General features: G+C 37.1%; 1 protein-coding gene across 1 annotated transcript in view; it reads right to left on the reverse strand.

Moving 5' to 3' along the window:
- Positions 1 to 16,438, reverse strand: part of CFAP61 (cilia and flagella associated protein 61) — a gene marked incomplete at both ends in the record, with an annotated part of 103,715 nt that overhangs the window by 64,939 nt on the left and 22,338 nt on the right. Inside the window, 6 exon segments of the mRNA XM_082758156.1 lie at positions 4,631 to 4,765; positions 7,463 to 7,669; positions 8,867 to 8,944; positions 9,414 to 9,540; positions 13,164 to 13,303; positions 14,491 to 14,530. Of these exon segments, the coding sequence (XP_082614282.1) occupies positions 4,631 to 4,765; positions 7,463 to 7,669; positions 8,867 to 8,944; positions 9,414 to 9,540; positions 13,164 to 13,303; positions 14,491 to 14,530 (727 nt within the window).

Genomic DNA, 16,438 nt, shown 5'->3' on the forward strand with positions numbered 1-16,438 from the left:
GCAAACAAGTTTACAAATTGTTTATTTATGAAGATATCATTAAAAATTATTTCATTATCTACAGTTTTCTACTCCACCAACAAGTACAGGCACCTTAAAGGCCAGCAGCACTTCATAAGATATTTAGTATTCTGCTGTAACCAACTGCTTTTTAACATAAATGACTGAAATGACTGACAGATGTGCAAAACACAATAATAATCTGTTTTAACACTGTGGGAATTAAGATTTTGAATCTTTGGATCTTCTGCCAATTGGCGCTTCAATGCTGTTTACTGATTTAGAAAACAAAAAATCAGAGATTTCTTTTTGATTTGGGACAGCTGTAGAAAGTGTTTGATCTAATGAGCAGACAGGAGTTTTTTCAGGTCTGTGTCATGAAACTCTATAGCTTGGCAGATGTATGGCCTGATGCAATTTTGAGCTAATATGTGGAACCTCTGATATGCTTGCTAGAGAAGTGCAGGCTTAACAGGCATTTCAAAGTCTGGATACTTCCAGGACTAAATGCAAATAAGACCATTAACAATAGCACCATTCCAGAGGGCTGCAGCAGGAGACTGGGAAGCATAAGGCTGCCCCCCCTCTGTGCCTTCTCAGTAAATCCTCACCTGATTTATCCCAATCTCTTCCGTAAAGGGATGCAAGATAGAGTTTTGCAGGATCAGACAGAAAATCAGCAGCAAAAGGTATTTGCCATCTCAAGGAATGCAGTAAAAACACACACTGTCATTAGTGACTATTACAGGAAGATGTTACTATGGTCATAAGAATCTTTAGCCCTTTAGGAAATGGACAGGCACTGCTTGGGAAGTGTCAGGTCTTCTGAAGCACAAGACAAAGCAGTACAGAGTCGTGATTTAGGAACAACAGTGAAAAAAACAGTGCTTGCCTTAAAACCAGTGCAAGGCTTTAATAACAAGGACAAGAATCAGAGAAGAGGAACAGAGTGTCTAAAGACTATATTTCTTCAGAGTCACAGCCATTTTAACCATGAGCAAAGAGGCAACACAGGCCAAAGCCTGTCTCAAACTAGAAACAATACTGAATGAAAGGACAAGGAGTGAATGGGGTGGCTGGATAATTGCAGTTAAATAGTTGCTTGGTTATTCGTAAGTTATGTTTTCATATGATAAATTTCTGCATTAAAAGCTAATATCTCTATCTTACACCAAGCTCTCTGAGAAAGACTACAGAAGGAAGGACCCATGCTGTCATAAACACCATAAAACCCAGTTCATTCTGCTTGCTAAAAACAGGTGTGAGCAGGCCAGGAGTCCATGCGGAGTAGCACATAGGGTTTTCCTCTTCTCTCTTTTTCCAGACTCTGGAGTAGACTAGAGCTTTGACAGAGGGATTAGGGGAGCAAGTTATTACAGACAAAAAAACAACTTCTGGTGCTCATCTGTCTATGACAACTGATCCAGACCTGCAGGAAAACCACCTCTCTTCTGCACAGTCACAATCCATCTGGACTGGCAACACGTGGGAAATAGCTGAGGGCAAAGCTTTCCTGATTTAGATCACTGCTTTGGCTTCTGGCTTTGGAGGAAGGAAACAGGGAAGAGAGTCCTTGCAGGTCCTCTTTATCTGTACTTGGTCACTGTTTACAAGTGAATCTCGTCAAGGTCACAAGCAGGCTGGAATGTATTAAAGAAAGACACAAATTGATTGAGCCCCCAGGCTCCCACTGTGTACTCTCTCTATGATACTAAGTTACAAATGGCCTACAGAGATATATATGCACAAATCAAGAGCTGTGCTCAGACACCGAATGGCTGAGCTGCTGAGCCCCAAGCTGTTACTGGTGAAAAATAAATTTTGCAGCAAGAAAAGGAGAGAGACAGCTTTAAAAAAGGCTGGGACAAGAGGAGGGCAAAAAGCTGCAAAAGCAGTAGATGAGAAGCAGATGTTGATGGCTAGATATCAAGGGGCATCTTGTGGGTGTCAAAGCAAGAATTTCATTACAATTATCTCCATCTTAACAGAGATACTCAAGCGATTAATTAGGAAAGGCAGAATTTTCAAGAAAGAATTGAAAAAGAATTGAAAAAATAATTTTCAAATGAAAATTCTACATTTTCAAAATTGACTTAAATTACAACACAGAGATTGTAAATGCCATGTGAAAAAACTGCCAACATTGCAGAGCTACCTAAAACAGGAATTGCAAGTCCTTCAGCTTTCAGGAACAAAGTGGGCTTGCACTAATTTGAGAAATAAGTGGGTTTTGTTTGTTTGTTTGCTTGCTTGTTTGTTTTAACATAATAAGAAAAAGACACCTCAATTAAAAGAAGCTTAGCAAGCCAGAAGAAACATGTGAAAAGGACAGGTGGAGCTGTCTCAACTACTTGGAAGCCCTGCTTGCCCAACAGTTTTAAGACCCTGCAAGTTCCTGCCCGTATCTACACAACAGCTTGGGAAAGATCTTGTTTAAAACCATCCTGACAAAGATGGTAAATGACATTTTCTCCTTGCTGTCATTAAGGTGCTTGCCTCAGAAAGTTTCCTACTCCAGCCTCTTCTGCCTTTCATTTTCCCCTCTTTCTTCTCCACACTTTCCTTCCAACATTCTTTTTCATTTCCCTTTCACTTCACTTTATAGCCTGCTAGCATCTCTCTTCCATGGCCAAAATGTGTCTCGTTATTTTTAGAGGTTGATATTCTTAACCTTTCCATTTGGCAGAGTTAATCTATCAAGGAGTTATATGTAGTATCTTGCTCCTTGCAACAGGAATTGTGCCTTTCTGTCTACAGAGTGCCTGAGCACACCTTTTGATTGCTAAAATAATGTAGAGGTATAATAATACTGTGACTGCTGAAAGCTAATATACTAATTTTATAAAAATACACATAGTTTTATTTGCAACTTAGCTGCAGGATTTTGCAGGGAAGAGTAGGATTATTGATTTGCATCAATCTTCCTTTCTGCAACATTAAAGACAGGGCAAATGCCTTATGCCTGGCTACTTGCCAGAGCTAACAAAATATCCAAGATCTGAAAGCAGCAACAGCTTTTTACTTATACTAGCATATGCAGTTCCCCAAGGTAGGTTACCTCTTAAATTATGAAGCTTTCCCAACCAATGCTGACCAGAGGTCATTTCTTTCACTCAACAGAAGAGTCAGTTTAGCTTTGTACGGTTTCACATTCTTGGTATTTCAGAAAACTAGAGACAGCAGTACAGGCCTAGTTTTATCCTCAAGTTACTGCCTAGGGATCAACCCCAGATGTCAGTTTTGGTAGAACACAGTCTGTCAAAAATCTATAATTAATGCTGGTGCATATGCACAGATACTTACACAGTGCTAACTTTTTTTTCCCCCAGCAAAACTTTGCTAGTGAAATCCTTGTGTGTTTTACTCGACATAAATTTATTAAACATTGGAGATTTTAAACAATTATCTCACTATCTGCAACTCTCAGAAATGCTCAGAAAGAACCCAGGAATGGAACAGACACCAGTTTGCAAATCTCTTAGAAATTGGAGGTCTGTAATTTTCTATCTCAAATAAAAACACTAAGATGAGCTCTTCTAGTAGGAGTAACAGCACACTTTAAAGATAAAATAGGAAGGAGTTTAAAAAAGAAGGGTTAGATAGTTTATTCTGTATAGAAGAGGAAGGTAAGGATGTACATGCTGAGGGAAAGACTTTGTTCAACAAAGCCAATCTCAATTCAATGGGCTCAGCCATGCTCTGGATTTTGCCTTGCCAATTGCTGCCTAATTAAGAGTTTTGAATGCCAAAAATTACTGACTAACTGCGAAAAGGACAGCACTAAAAATATTATATGGGAATCCATCTCAGCCAACTGGAAGGTAGTAGACAGACATAAAGCTCTCTAATTATGTTTCTTTAGTAAATTACAGCCACCTACTGAGAGTATCTATCACTAATTGTTTTTTTCCACAGTATTTCAGCTTTACTAGTTATTCTTGTGAGGAGCCTCTTCACATCATATTTTAGTTATTTAAAACTATAAGATAGCATGAAGTGTAAGTTATTTAACCAATGACATTTTAAGAGACTTGAATTTCAGAAACTCTGTAGGGACCCTCTGTAAGGACTGTATGAGTCCTACATAAGTAAAAACTGTTTGGTAGTGAAAAGAAACTTTTTATTTGCTGTTAAATTATTCCTGGTATTTTGAAGCATTTTTGAAGGTACCCTATGCATTGAAGAAAACTGACTTTGGGATTGATAAAAAAAAAAATGATATAAGAAATTTCTACAGAAATTGTCAGAAGCATAAAACTATTTTTGCACTTGGAGAGCATAATACATAAATAAACTTACCACGAAGCGGGAATAAATAGTAAGTCAGAACATTTAAAATGTGTTATGAGTCTGAAAGTACCATCGTGGAAAAATATTGGTAAAACATAAGCATGCATTAGTAGGTAAATGTAATAGTTCAGTGATTGCTGGTTGCAATATGTTTTAAATTCAAGCTTAGAAGAAGTGATGGTAGTGCAGAAGCAGAGCTGAGATTGTAAAGGTACGGACACCATGTTCAATGTAATTAAGAAGCAACCTATCAACATGAAGTTGGTAATGCCATCCCATCTGCCAAACCCTGCATTAGCTGGCACTACGCCTCTTGTCTGCTACTGCTTCTGTTACCCACCTGATCCTTGGAGACCTGCTCTGATGGAGCGTTTATGCCAAGCTCTTCCAGAGGATAGACAATCTGTCGTCTTGGTCGCACGGGAACCATGTAATGAAGGGCAGATGTCAGGGAATGGGCACGGGGATTCTGAAACTGAAAGACAGAGATCTATATTTCAGTAGAGAGAATGTCAGATCAGTGCATCACAGATGTCTCTTGTATGGCTTTGCAAATACAAAATTCTTAGGTCTGTTGGCTAAATCTGAGAGAAAAATCAGTAAATAAACAAACATACTCAGAGCAGAGGAATGAATTGCAGATAATTCCTGACACTAATGAAGATAATTATGAGAGTAATTACATTACTATCTCTGTGGGAATGACAGATAAACAAGTGGTTTGGTTTATGGGATTATTCAGCACAAGTATTTTCCCCAGGAGGATATTTTTCTCTACAGTGATCATGAATCAGCTTGATTTGACCTCATTAAGCTATGTTATCTACTTACTGCTAACCTTTGCTTGTTTGGCAGAGAACGGTTATGAATTTATACAAAAATTCTATACCAACTAAAATGTCAATTTCATACAAGTGATAAATGTTAATAAACTGGCATAAACTTGAAGTGAATGAAAACCCTAATGTTAATGTGACTAGCATGGATCATTAGATGTAGCTTTATTCCATCTATTATGGTATGACTAGCTCCATCATAACTTATGACATGAAAAGGAAAAAAAGAAAAGAATTACAGGAAATAGAGAACGACCATTAATTCAAACTAAATTACACTGAAGTACCATTCCATCCACAAAGATCGAAAAAAATGTTACTACACTGAGAACTGAGTAAAATACCACTTCTACTGATTATTAGAAAGCAATGATGAGCTAAAGTAACTTAAAGAAACTCTAACCTGGAAATAGACCAAACTGGAATTATTAGTATGATTAATGTCTCCTTCTATCCACTGCCATTAAACTGCATTTTTGTAAGTGCCTCTGAAGAACTTGAGAACCTAATGTTATACAAGGATATTGGTTTCTCAAGAGAGAAACCAATAGTTCTTCATAGAACTCCACAAAAGTGCACATTGGAGAAGCAGAAAAATACACCCTTCTGAAAATGGCCCCGTCCAACTCGTAAAAATTCCTATGTTAAAAAGGTGACAATTCCAAAACCACATAAGTCAGAGGACTGAATTCATCTCAGTCGCCATCTAAAAGCTTGGAGCTTAGTCCAGCTAGCCACGCAGACACCCCTCAGAGCTGAAGAAAGAGGTGAGCATCTCCAGAGGGCAATTCTTACTGTCCTAAGATTGGTAGCTATGATCGATAGATGAACTGCCCTCTGCACACACTGTGTTTTCTCAGTTAATTCTGCAAGGAGCCTACGTGATTTGGCTGGACCAGATACTAGCCGTAGATGGCTGCACACAAATGCATTGACATGATTGTAAAGTTTACTTTGTGCTCCCTTTTTCTTGCCTGACATGAGACTGATAACAAAACAGACGTGGGTATTTTTAGAAGAATCTTTTCTTCTGCTTCCACAAATTATGTTCTTGGAAATTAATCTTCTCATCCATGATTAGGTTCTTATTTTTCTTCTGTAGCACTTGCAGAAACACGTTTGTTTTCAGTAACAATGAGGTGCCTAGATCCTCCTGAGTTTTGATGAAAGTCTGAAGTATCTAAATCACTTTCGAAGTGTTCTTATAAACCACTTGGATGTTGTTTTGATACTTTTCCCTTGCACATGCTCATGTTGTACAATGCTCAGTGACATAATTCCTTTTTTCTTTCCTGTCCCCCAATTCATTCTGAATCTTAACAAATAGGAGTACTTCTCAAAACTCATTGTGTAGCTGAGTAGCTGTATGTGAGACAGCACAACTCAATTTGGTTCTAGTAATAAACTATGACAAGAAATATAAATTGTTAAATATAAAGGTGATATATGTGCACTATACCTTGTCATTTAATATTTGCTTGGTAACTGATATGCAAATGACAAAGATATGTCAGATGTATTTGCTTATTGAAAGCAATTAAACAGAAAACTCACTTGATGAGTTGCGACAGTTCTTTGTTTGTACAAAGTTGAAACTACACATCCAACCTAGGGGCAAGAAATGAACTCAAACTACAGCTTTTAACTCAAAGAGTCCTACTTAGGCAGGACTGGGAATACTGAATGCTTGCTACCTCATCCTGTAACAGATCTAATGGGAAAGGACAATAAAGGGCAGAAACTTGACCATAAGTACTACAGTATATTTAATGGAAGGGGCTCATACAACAAATACGAGAACCTATGTGGGTAAGAAGCAGGATGTACATCACTCAGAAACAATGAGGAGGTAGCAAACAAATTATTCTTCTACTGTGCTGCACCCAGGGCAACATACTAACGTGTGTAACTTTAGGCATCTAACCACATTTAGAGGACAGTTGCCCTAGGATCCTCTAAATTTGATAGAAAAACAGACACTCACAAAGACTCACTCATCTCAGAAGAAGCCACCCCCTAAGAAGAGCTCCTCTCTCTTAACAGCCTAGGTAAAGAGCCATGGACAAGTACACACCAAACTTGTGGTCCTCCACATACTTCCTGAAGATACTGAGGAAGTCATGACTTGTGTGCACTGCTAACAGCACTACAGACTAGGCCTGCTATGCAACAGATTTGTCCGTGAATGCAGGTTATGTAGCACAAGAAAACAAAGTACAATTTGCTCCAGGTTGCTAAGACAATTCCTGTTCAAAGTCAGTCATAGAAGCAAAAAGAACAAAGTGAGCAAAGGTGACAATTTTTCATATGTAAAATGCAAACAACTTCCTTATTACCTTGGCCTCTGTATACTGTGGATAAATAGGGTAGTAAAGAGAAGATTTGTGGGCTAAGCGAAGAATCTCCTTCAAAAAGTGTTTGGTATAGTGATGAAATATTGGATTTAAGGCAAAGTGGTTAAGATGTCCATGTTCCTCTTGCTCGTGGTGGTTAAAATGAATAAAGTCTTCAATATTGTAATGTGATCGAATATACTCAATATCCTGGAAAGTAAGAAACTGGAAATCAGCAGTGATGAAACAGCTACATCCACAGTATTTTAGCAAGAGCCAATGAGTTGCTTTTTATCAATTAAGGAATTAAATAAGAATACCAAAATGAATCACAGAATGACAGAATTGAAGTGTTTGGAAGGGACCTCAAGAGATCATCAGGTCCAACCCCCCTGCCAAAGCAGGTTCCCTAGAGCAGGTTGCCCAGGTAGGCGCCCAGATGGGCCTTGAATATCTCCAGAGAAGAAGACTCCACAACCACCCTGGACAGCCTGTTCCAGTGAAAATGAAGAGCCTTTAAGGATTATTCTCAATTGAAAAGCACATTGACTGAACACATTTTTATTGGAAATCTTTTAATTGTATCAAAAACTACTATTCTATTTGTCCACCTTCATTTACAGGGAATGCATATTTGACCCCTTCACAACAACTGCTGATAAAGGTTAATGGACATTCATGGGGGAAAAACAAAACAAAACAAAAAATCTTATTATAGATTATAATCTTATAATCTTATTATAGATTATAGATCTTTCTTGTTGAAAGATCTTGTTGAAAGATCTTTCTTGTTGAAAGATCTATACCTTTTCAATAACAGCAGAAGTCCATAAAACTAAGCATTAAAGAACTTTTTTTTTTACTTTCCAAGAATAATGTGCAACTTTATCTTTTTTTGGTACTCCATTAGAGCATATGTTTTTTGCTCATTTGTTTTATAGTCAAGTGCAATTTATAAACTACTGTTGGGAAAAGAAGTTAAGAAAGGAAATCCAGAAGGACAGCTGCTACTCTTTGCAGTATGCTTAGCAAAACTGCTCACTGACTTTGGATACTGGGGGCAAAATAAGTAATTCCAAACACCTGGAGGCAGAATGGCTTTATGCTAAAGAACCAAAACAGGATGCAGGAGGCATACTTTCAGAACCCATCAAAAAATTTCTTGCAAATAACGGGATAATATTTTTTTCATCTGCATGTCAATCATAGTCCATGAGAAGGGAAATAATACAGTTTACATAGGAAAGAGATAGAAAGCTTAGAGAAGCATTATTTTTCACATGTATTTTCTGTTAGGTACATGTATAGTGACAAGCACAGAACTCAGCCCTTGTTGCTGAGTGCTCACTGTTACTATTTTCATACAACACAAACATAGCAAATGGGGAAAATATAAATAGAATTTACCATTTCATCTCTAATGACTGAAATGCCAACAATTTGATCCAAAACTTCTGCTATGAATGCTTGTACAGGGGTCCCATCCTGAAAGGCAACAGCAACATAAACATAGGCACATTTTGTCCATGTAGTGTGTTCCAGCAAGCAAAAATATTCTGATGTTCCCTACTGCTTCCTAAGCATATGTCTGGTTGTGTTATGGGAAGGAGAAATAGGCCCCTATCATGTCACAAAACACGTGTTACATGAACACATGTTCATCATGCAGTCAGATGTACATGCAAGAAAACCAACAATGGAAATCAGGCTGTGGGTGGCCAACAACAACAAAGTATCCATCCTGCTTCTGTCTCAGCATTTGCAGAATCACCAGAAAAAGGGGCAGTTGATCTAGTCCACAGATCAGATTAATCATCAAGTCAGGCTGAATACAGCCTATACCAACTGCTGGTACTGACACAGTACACCTGTTTAGGAGTAACAGAATAAATTCTTGATGTATTTATCTCTATTTATCCATTCTATTGTAAATGCATTTGCAGCAAATACTCACTGGTTCCCTGCGAGCCGAAGTAAATATCTTTAAGTCATTCAATATACTTTCATTCAAGCTAAGGGTTTTAATAAGCATTTTGACACCAGGTATATCATTTGTTGTTGCTCTTCTTACAGTAAAGGATCTATTAAAAAAGAAAAAAAGTAGAAGTTTGCTCTGTTACAAGTTAAAGGCTACAGTTATCACACATGTGAAGATGTCTTTCTTCTATAAGCACTAAATATGTCTTTTCATAGCCGAAATTGGCTGCAACATGACAGTTGTTCCAAATGCATATATTAAATTTTATTGTGTAGTAACAGGAAAGATCACACACCATCTGCATAAAACAACTCAGGAATGCTGCTTTAATTGATACTAAACACTTAAATCCCAATTGCACAAAGCAAAGACTAGCCATAGCTGTAACCACAAGGTATCATGTGTTCCTGAGACTAAAAGCCAGAGACAAGAAGTAAGGAATCTTTAAAAATAAAAATAGAATCCATTAATATACAAGCATGGGAAAAAAAAAAGGGGGTGGGGGGAGAAAAAAAAATAAGTAGAGCCAACTGTTATCTTCAGATATAGAACAAAAGAAAGGCAGAAATATCAATACAACACAGGAATTTCTCCAATAAACACCAAATGACTAACACTTGTGTTGGGCCTCAATTCTTCAAACAGTTATACGTGAGGATAAATTTACACAAATAAAATGCCTCTGCTAAACATAAAATTGCCAATTACTAATCACGTGACGGTGACACGGTATAAAAATGTTTATGCAACGTACCATGTTCCAACAGTTTTTTTGTGCAAAAAACACCAACATGTTAACTACAGACAGGAATACCCTGGCACCTAACTAGTTCACACACTTGGTTATAAAACATGTTCCCACACAAAAACGAAAAAATTTACTTCACAGTAACCATCTACAGCAGTTGAGAAATTATTGTTATCTTTTAAAGGCATCAACCCTTCATGGTTAAACAAGATGCACATGCAATTAAGACTTACGGAGTGCTGTCCAAGGAACTCAATTAAAACTTAATTTCCAAGAATTAAGATCTTTTACCCACAGTTTACAAAAGCCTGCAATTCATGTAGTATAATTTCCATTCCTGTAGTTCTTGTTTTCAATTTAAACTTGTATGTGCTATTCTTCATCCTAAGTCACATTAATATTGATTTTGTGGAATATGGTTCTAATATCAGTTCTAGTAATTTTAAAAATATATACCTACCTAATATATGATATGTTATGGCAAATTTCACAGCTCGATCTCATGGAATACTTTCAACTCAATTATTTGAGTGCTCAAAAGCATACAATACATTTGATTACTGCATTCTGTAAGAAACCCTGCAGCTGGCATCCAAATTACAAATTAATCCTGAATTTCTAAGTGAGCTTTGGGTCAGTTTCCACACTTGTTAACACATTTCCACAGACAGTTAATTGCAAGATGAAACAAGTGATGAGGATAATGGCCAGCAAGACCAGCAATCTGGTTAACTCTTCAACCTGTGAGCACTCTATCTCCCTGCCACTCTAGTGTGCCCATGGTTTGAGTTATTCCCCCTCCAATGGCCAAGAGAAAGCGATTGGGCCAGTCATGAACTACATTTTTAGCATTAGAAAAAATAGAACACATAAAAAATGAAAATTGTTTTAAAAATAAAATAAATATATAAATAATGAAACATCCAGATCCACTATCAATATGAAAGAATAGAAAGGACTATCCAAGGTTTGGGCTCATTTCTCTTCCAGCAAAGAATTAGCTCACTTTAGATGCCCAGTTCCTTTGACTGCTCAGAAGCCAGTATACTATTATTATTATTATGCCTTTTAGTGAAAATTGAAGGAAAGTACCCATTAAGCAGTTCAGCCTATGCCTTCTCATCTGTTATTTTTTCTCCTTCACTGTTAAGTAGTAGACCTATACTTCCATTTGCTGCACTCTTGCTTTTTGTGTACTTAACACTTTTTCTTACTCCTCTTACAACCTTTGCTAATCAGTATCTCATTTTGTGCCTGTGCCTCTTCTGATTTTGCCCTTTCATGTCTTCACATTCCCACCTTCTTACCCCTGTTTTCCTTTTAATCCATTTTATGTGATGTCCTTTTCACTCACATGCCTTTTGAAAGCTTTTGGTGCAAGTATAATATATTGATCTTTTACTTTTTCATAATTTTTTTTCTTCCCTCTTCCCGAAGGGAGTATCTACTGTTGTACACCAAGTTGTGCACAGAAACTTTCTAAAAGCTTCACCTGGTTTCTTCCACACCTCTTCTGATCCTAAACCTCACCTAGAGTCTATTTTTTCCTTTCCAGCACAGCTGCAGGAAAGCTGGAAAATGCTACTAATGACACTATTCTGTTGTCATGGAAAGACTGGTATGACTTGGAATATGCACAATTTAATCAGAATGTTAAGGTCTTTTAAAAACCTTGATAACGAGTTTAATTTTGAACAAAATCGCAAAAGGACTCATGACTACCAATCCTACTGCTGGATTACTGAACAGCTGTGACTGAGATTAACAGGAATTACTCCAGTGGCTTTATCTTTGTCCAGCTGGATTCTTACACAATACACAGAAGCCAAATTTCATCTCATGGTAAAAGGCTTCTGCATATGTCCAAGAGTAGCTGGCCAGTTCCTGCAGAGACTATTTGTATACCATCAGTGGTGATTTCGTATGCAACTAAAGCAGAATTATTTCTCTGAAATCACAGAGTATTTAGCTACATTAATAAGAAACAAAAGGAAAATGTCCTACTGTGTCAAAAATTTAAGACTGGTGTTTGGGCCAGCACAGGCTTGTGATACAAATGAAGGATTGTGACAGAAGTTATAAAGACAGAGTTTCTGCATCCCAGTTTACCAATACTTCAGACTACAGAAATGTTCAGAGTAGCATAAATTTGAAAAACATGAAATACCTGATTTGACACACACAAGAAAGAGAGATCAATTAGGTAAAATAGATACTCAACAATGAAGTTACTGCTGTGTATGTTCAAGAAATACATTACTGCAGTTCTCTCTTGCAAGAGAATTTTATCATGTTTCCAAGAATTAAATCTACACCTGGCTTTCAAATATCAATGCTATTCAAACCAACTCAAGTCTAAAGGTCAAACATGGCACCATATTTCTTGGTTGGTCTTGTTCTACAATGAAGTAGCTTGGAGAAGCTACTCATCCATAATAATGTTCATCTTCATTAAGTTAGTACCATACATTCATACTTTCAAGGAATCCTTCTATTGCAATTTTCTTTTTACTTTACAGGAAACCATATAAATGCTGGCAGTCAGAAGACCACTTGCTTTTACATGTTTAATTACCTTATTTTTTGTTTCATTAAAAATCAAGTCACTAATTAATTTATTTTACTGAAAATATAAGATATTTCTACACCATCTAGTATAGTGCTATGTGGAGATACATCTGAGTAGGCTTAGAATTCACTCTACAAGAAGTGAGACAGTTGCAGTAATGCTGCTGAAGACTAAGTTACTTAGCCCTGGATCCTAATTGTTCCAGGCACAGTCCCATGCTATTCAACTATACTGGTTTTGGAACTCAAGCTACCATTTCTGCAAGATGTTGTGCTGTACCATGCAGACATATCAGCTTGCTCTGAGATAATGAAGGAATGTGCATCTGGTGCTAGGTTTGATGATGCAAGTATATTCCACAAAAGTAACTCAGAATACATCATTTGTTGTCACGAGGTGCATGACTCACTTGAGCAATCCTGCACGGTGGAACACATAAAGCTCATGGCCAAGTTGGGTAGTAAAGTAAGGGACAACACGAACAAAACTCCGGATCAAGCAGAACTCCGGCACATGATGTGGCACAAGGATGATACAGAAGTCTTTGTCCTGAAAACATTTGCAGAGAATATAGGTTCTTAGTGATCTCAATGTCAGCTTTACACAAAAGCTTCTGACTAGATGGGATAAAAAGAAAATAAATTAACTTAAAAAATATGCTTAAAACATCCATATGCTCCAAATGCTGTTCTACTTAAGATACTTCGATGCCTGGGCAGCACAAAGGAACTGATGAGCCCAACATAAACTTGGCTTATAGAAATGGGCCTTTTAGCTTCAGTAGTAAAGACTTATTAGTTAAAATGCTGGCATTCCCTCAAGGTCCTTCCCTTCCCTGTTTTTCTTTTCTTCCTCAGTGGAAACATTATGCCTATGCCCACACCTTTAGGGTTTATTTATTTTCCTTGAGAGTTTTTTTTTTCTACCCTGCAATTCTGTTGCAGTGGAATTTTAAGACAATGTATGCCTGTCGGGGATCTTTTGCACATTTGCAGCCAAGTGAGACCATCAAGGAGAGCAGGGTGTCCTAAGATCCAGAACAAATAGTCAGTGTGCATGCACAGTACCATAGCTTACACTGCACACACACTAAACCTGAAGGATATAAGTTTATATACATACAGTGATGTTCATCTTGTCCTGAATTTGGCATTGTTGGTGTGCATGTGCTACAGGTTGCCTATTCATACAAATGCACATCGTATTTGCAGTCAATTTGAGCACATTGTGTGATTAATTTTTTTCTTACTACACCTGGTAAGTAGTTACTGCACTGTATATTCATATCCTAGTTTACCTCACGTTAGATTTGCCCTAAACACCCACGGTTTAGGATATAGGCAAGTAATACAGATTCCCTTAATAGTGCTGCTTCCTATGATTTAACTCTGGCTCCTGTAATGTATTTTCTTTGGTATTATTTTTAATTTAGGTACCATATAGATCTATACACAATTTTAAAGGAGTTTGAAACATTTGCTCTCTAAATGTGCACCTCAAAAAATGTATTAAAAAAAATCCCCCATGGAACATAAGCAAAGAACTTATATAGACAATACAGAAAGGCCAAAATCAGCCAAAAACAGAAGTCAGACTCAGGGTAACTCAGCACAGTGTAGCTAGCCATGCTGTACTCCTGTGAGTCACTGAATTACTCAGGCATCAGACCTAAATACTCCTTCTGACAGCTGCACTTCTGTCACACCAAGCATACACAAACTTTAAAGTATACGTACTGGAAAAAGCTTGAAAACATAATGCAAAAAATCCAGTGATCTGCAACCAAGAGCAAACATTATTACATAAAATGCATAACAAACAGATCCTAAACATTTCAATATTTACTTCTCCATAAATGCAAGGAATATTTATGCATAATGCTAATTGGACAGTCCTGCTAACTCAATGTTAATCAATTGTAGATGTCACATGCTGCACGTCAGCATGCTTGAAGCATCACTATTAACAAGAACAAGCCTCAACATCTGAAATAATATCAAAACATTGCTTTCTTCACTGAATGGAAAAAATTGACTTAGATGTTACTGACTCAAGAAATATTTTCCAGAAGACTTCCATGGGCTAAGAGAGCAGCATTATATAGTAAACGTTAAATGAGATTACAAAAAGTTGTTGTCATGCACCACAGTATTTCCAAGGCTTGTGTCAGTATCCATTTGGCAAACCTATCCAATGTACTTTATCAGACTAATGGCAACACCAATATTTTGAAATCGCTTCTGACCATTTAACCTCTCCACTTCTCACCTCCTGGTTTGGAGTAATTACACTCTTTGTCCAATAGGGACAGTGAAAGGTGACATCTGAGTTTAAAAAGCTGTAAGAAATTTAATAATTTAATCCTATTTCTCCTGTGTTTAAGGATACCAAAGACCTCTAAACCCATCAAACAGAGTTATGATGAAGCTTTATGAAGTATTGTTCCAAAGTACAAGATTTGTCTTCTGAAGATATTCTATACAGATATAGGTTACCTAAAAATACTGATAAAACCTCTCCCCATCTAGACCTGTAATTAAAATAACTAAGCTCCCTTTAATTTCTTCACCAACAACATTACTAGATGCAAGCAGAGGTATTTTAAAATTAATATATTTGTGATTAAGTGAAAAATGTGAAAACTAAAATTGCTAAAAATACAGATTTGATAGGGTATTATATATTCACCTATATACATGTAATTCATAATTATGACTAGTTAGGAAAATATCTAAGGGAAAGGATAAATGTTGCAGCAACATATTTTTATATTCTTTGGTATCTGGTACCTTCTTGGTAGCAAGGAATTCAAGCACAGAGGTAGGAGATTTTTCAGCGGGTTTAAAAAAAGTATCAAACGTCTGCAGATATATACTAGCAGTTTGGTTCCTTTGCATTTTACTTACAATGCACTAGCAAGCCACAAGACAGCTCTACACCTAGGAGATGGAAACATTTAGCAACTTTACTGGATAACACAAATGCCTCAGCAGTGAACTTCCCTTGAGGGCTAAGATTCAATCATACCTACACTAAAACCAAACTACTATGTTGGGATCCATGCCATGCAGGGTCAGCAGTAACTCCTTCAGGACAATATTCTGAGATACAGCCAGGATTACTTCATGTCATCCTCTCAGACATATTTGCTTTTCTAACGGTCAGTACCTTTTGCAAACAGGTGGATCAAGCTAGTGCAAGTTAGGGAAGCATACACGGAAAATATCTGAAAACACCACGATCTACAGACTCCTCAGTTCTGAAGAGAGGACCTTGCATGAGTGTAAATCTTAGGAGAACACTACGGAAAGGAATGTTATCTTCTCCACAGATATCCATCTTGGAATTCAAACTGTTCCAGAGATGTCTCCAGGGAGAGACGAAAGAGACTGCAATGTTCAGAGATAAACACAATGAACATATCTTGAACAGGAACAACAGTGGTGCACATGAAGAACAGAATGTCAGAAGTGGGCAAAGAAATGACAGGTCCTTATCCTAAGAAGGACACTATGAACAGAGAATTCAGCTAGGCTACAGAGAAATTATTTCTCAACATAGTTGCAGCAGATCACAGTTTTGTATTGTTACTTTGGTGTAGTGGGAGTCATTTCAGAGCAAGTCCCTCACCTCAGTATTAATTTAAAATAAAAAATTATTCTATTCTGGAATAATTGACTTGCT

The sequence above is a fragment of the Aythya marila genome (genome assembly GCF_965140915.1).
Source record: "Aythya marila genome assembly, chromosome: 3".
In the NCBI taxonomy this organism is placed as follows: domain Eukaryota; kingdom Metazoa; phylum Chordata; class Aves; order Anseriformes; family Anatidae; genus Aythya; species Aythya marila.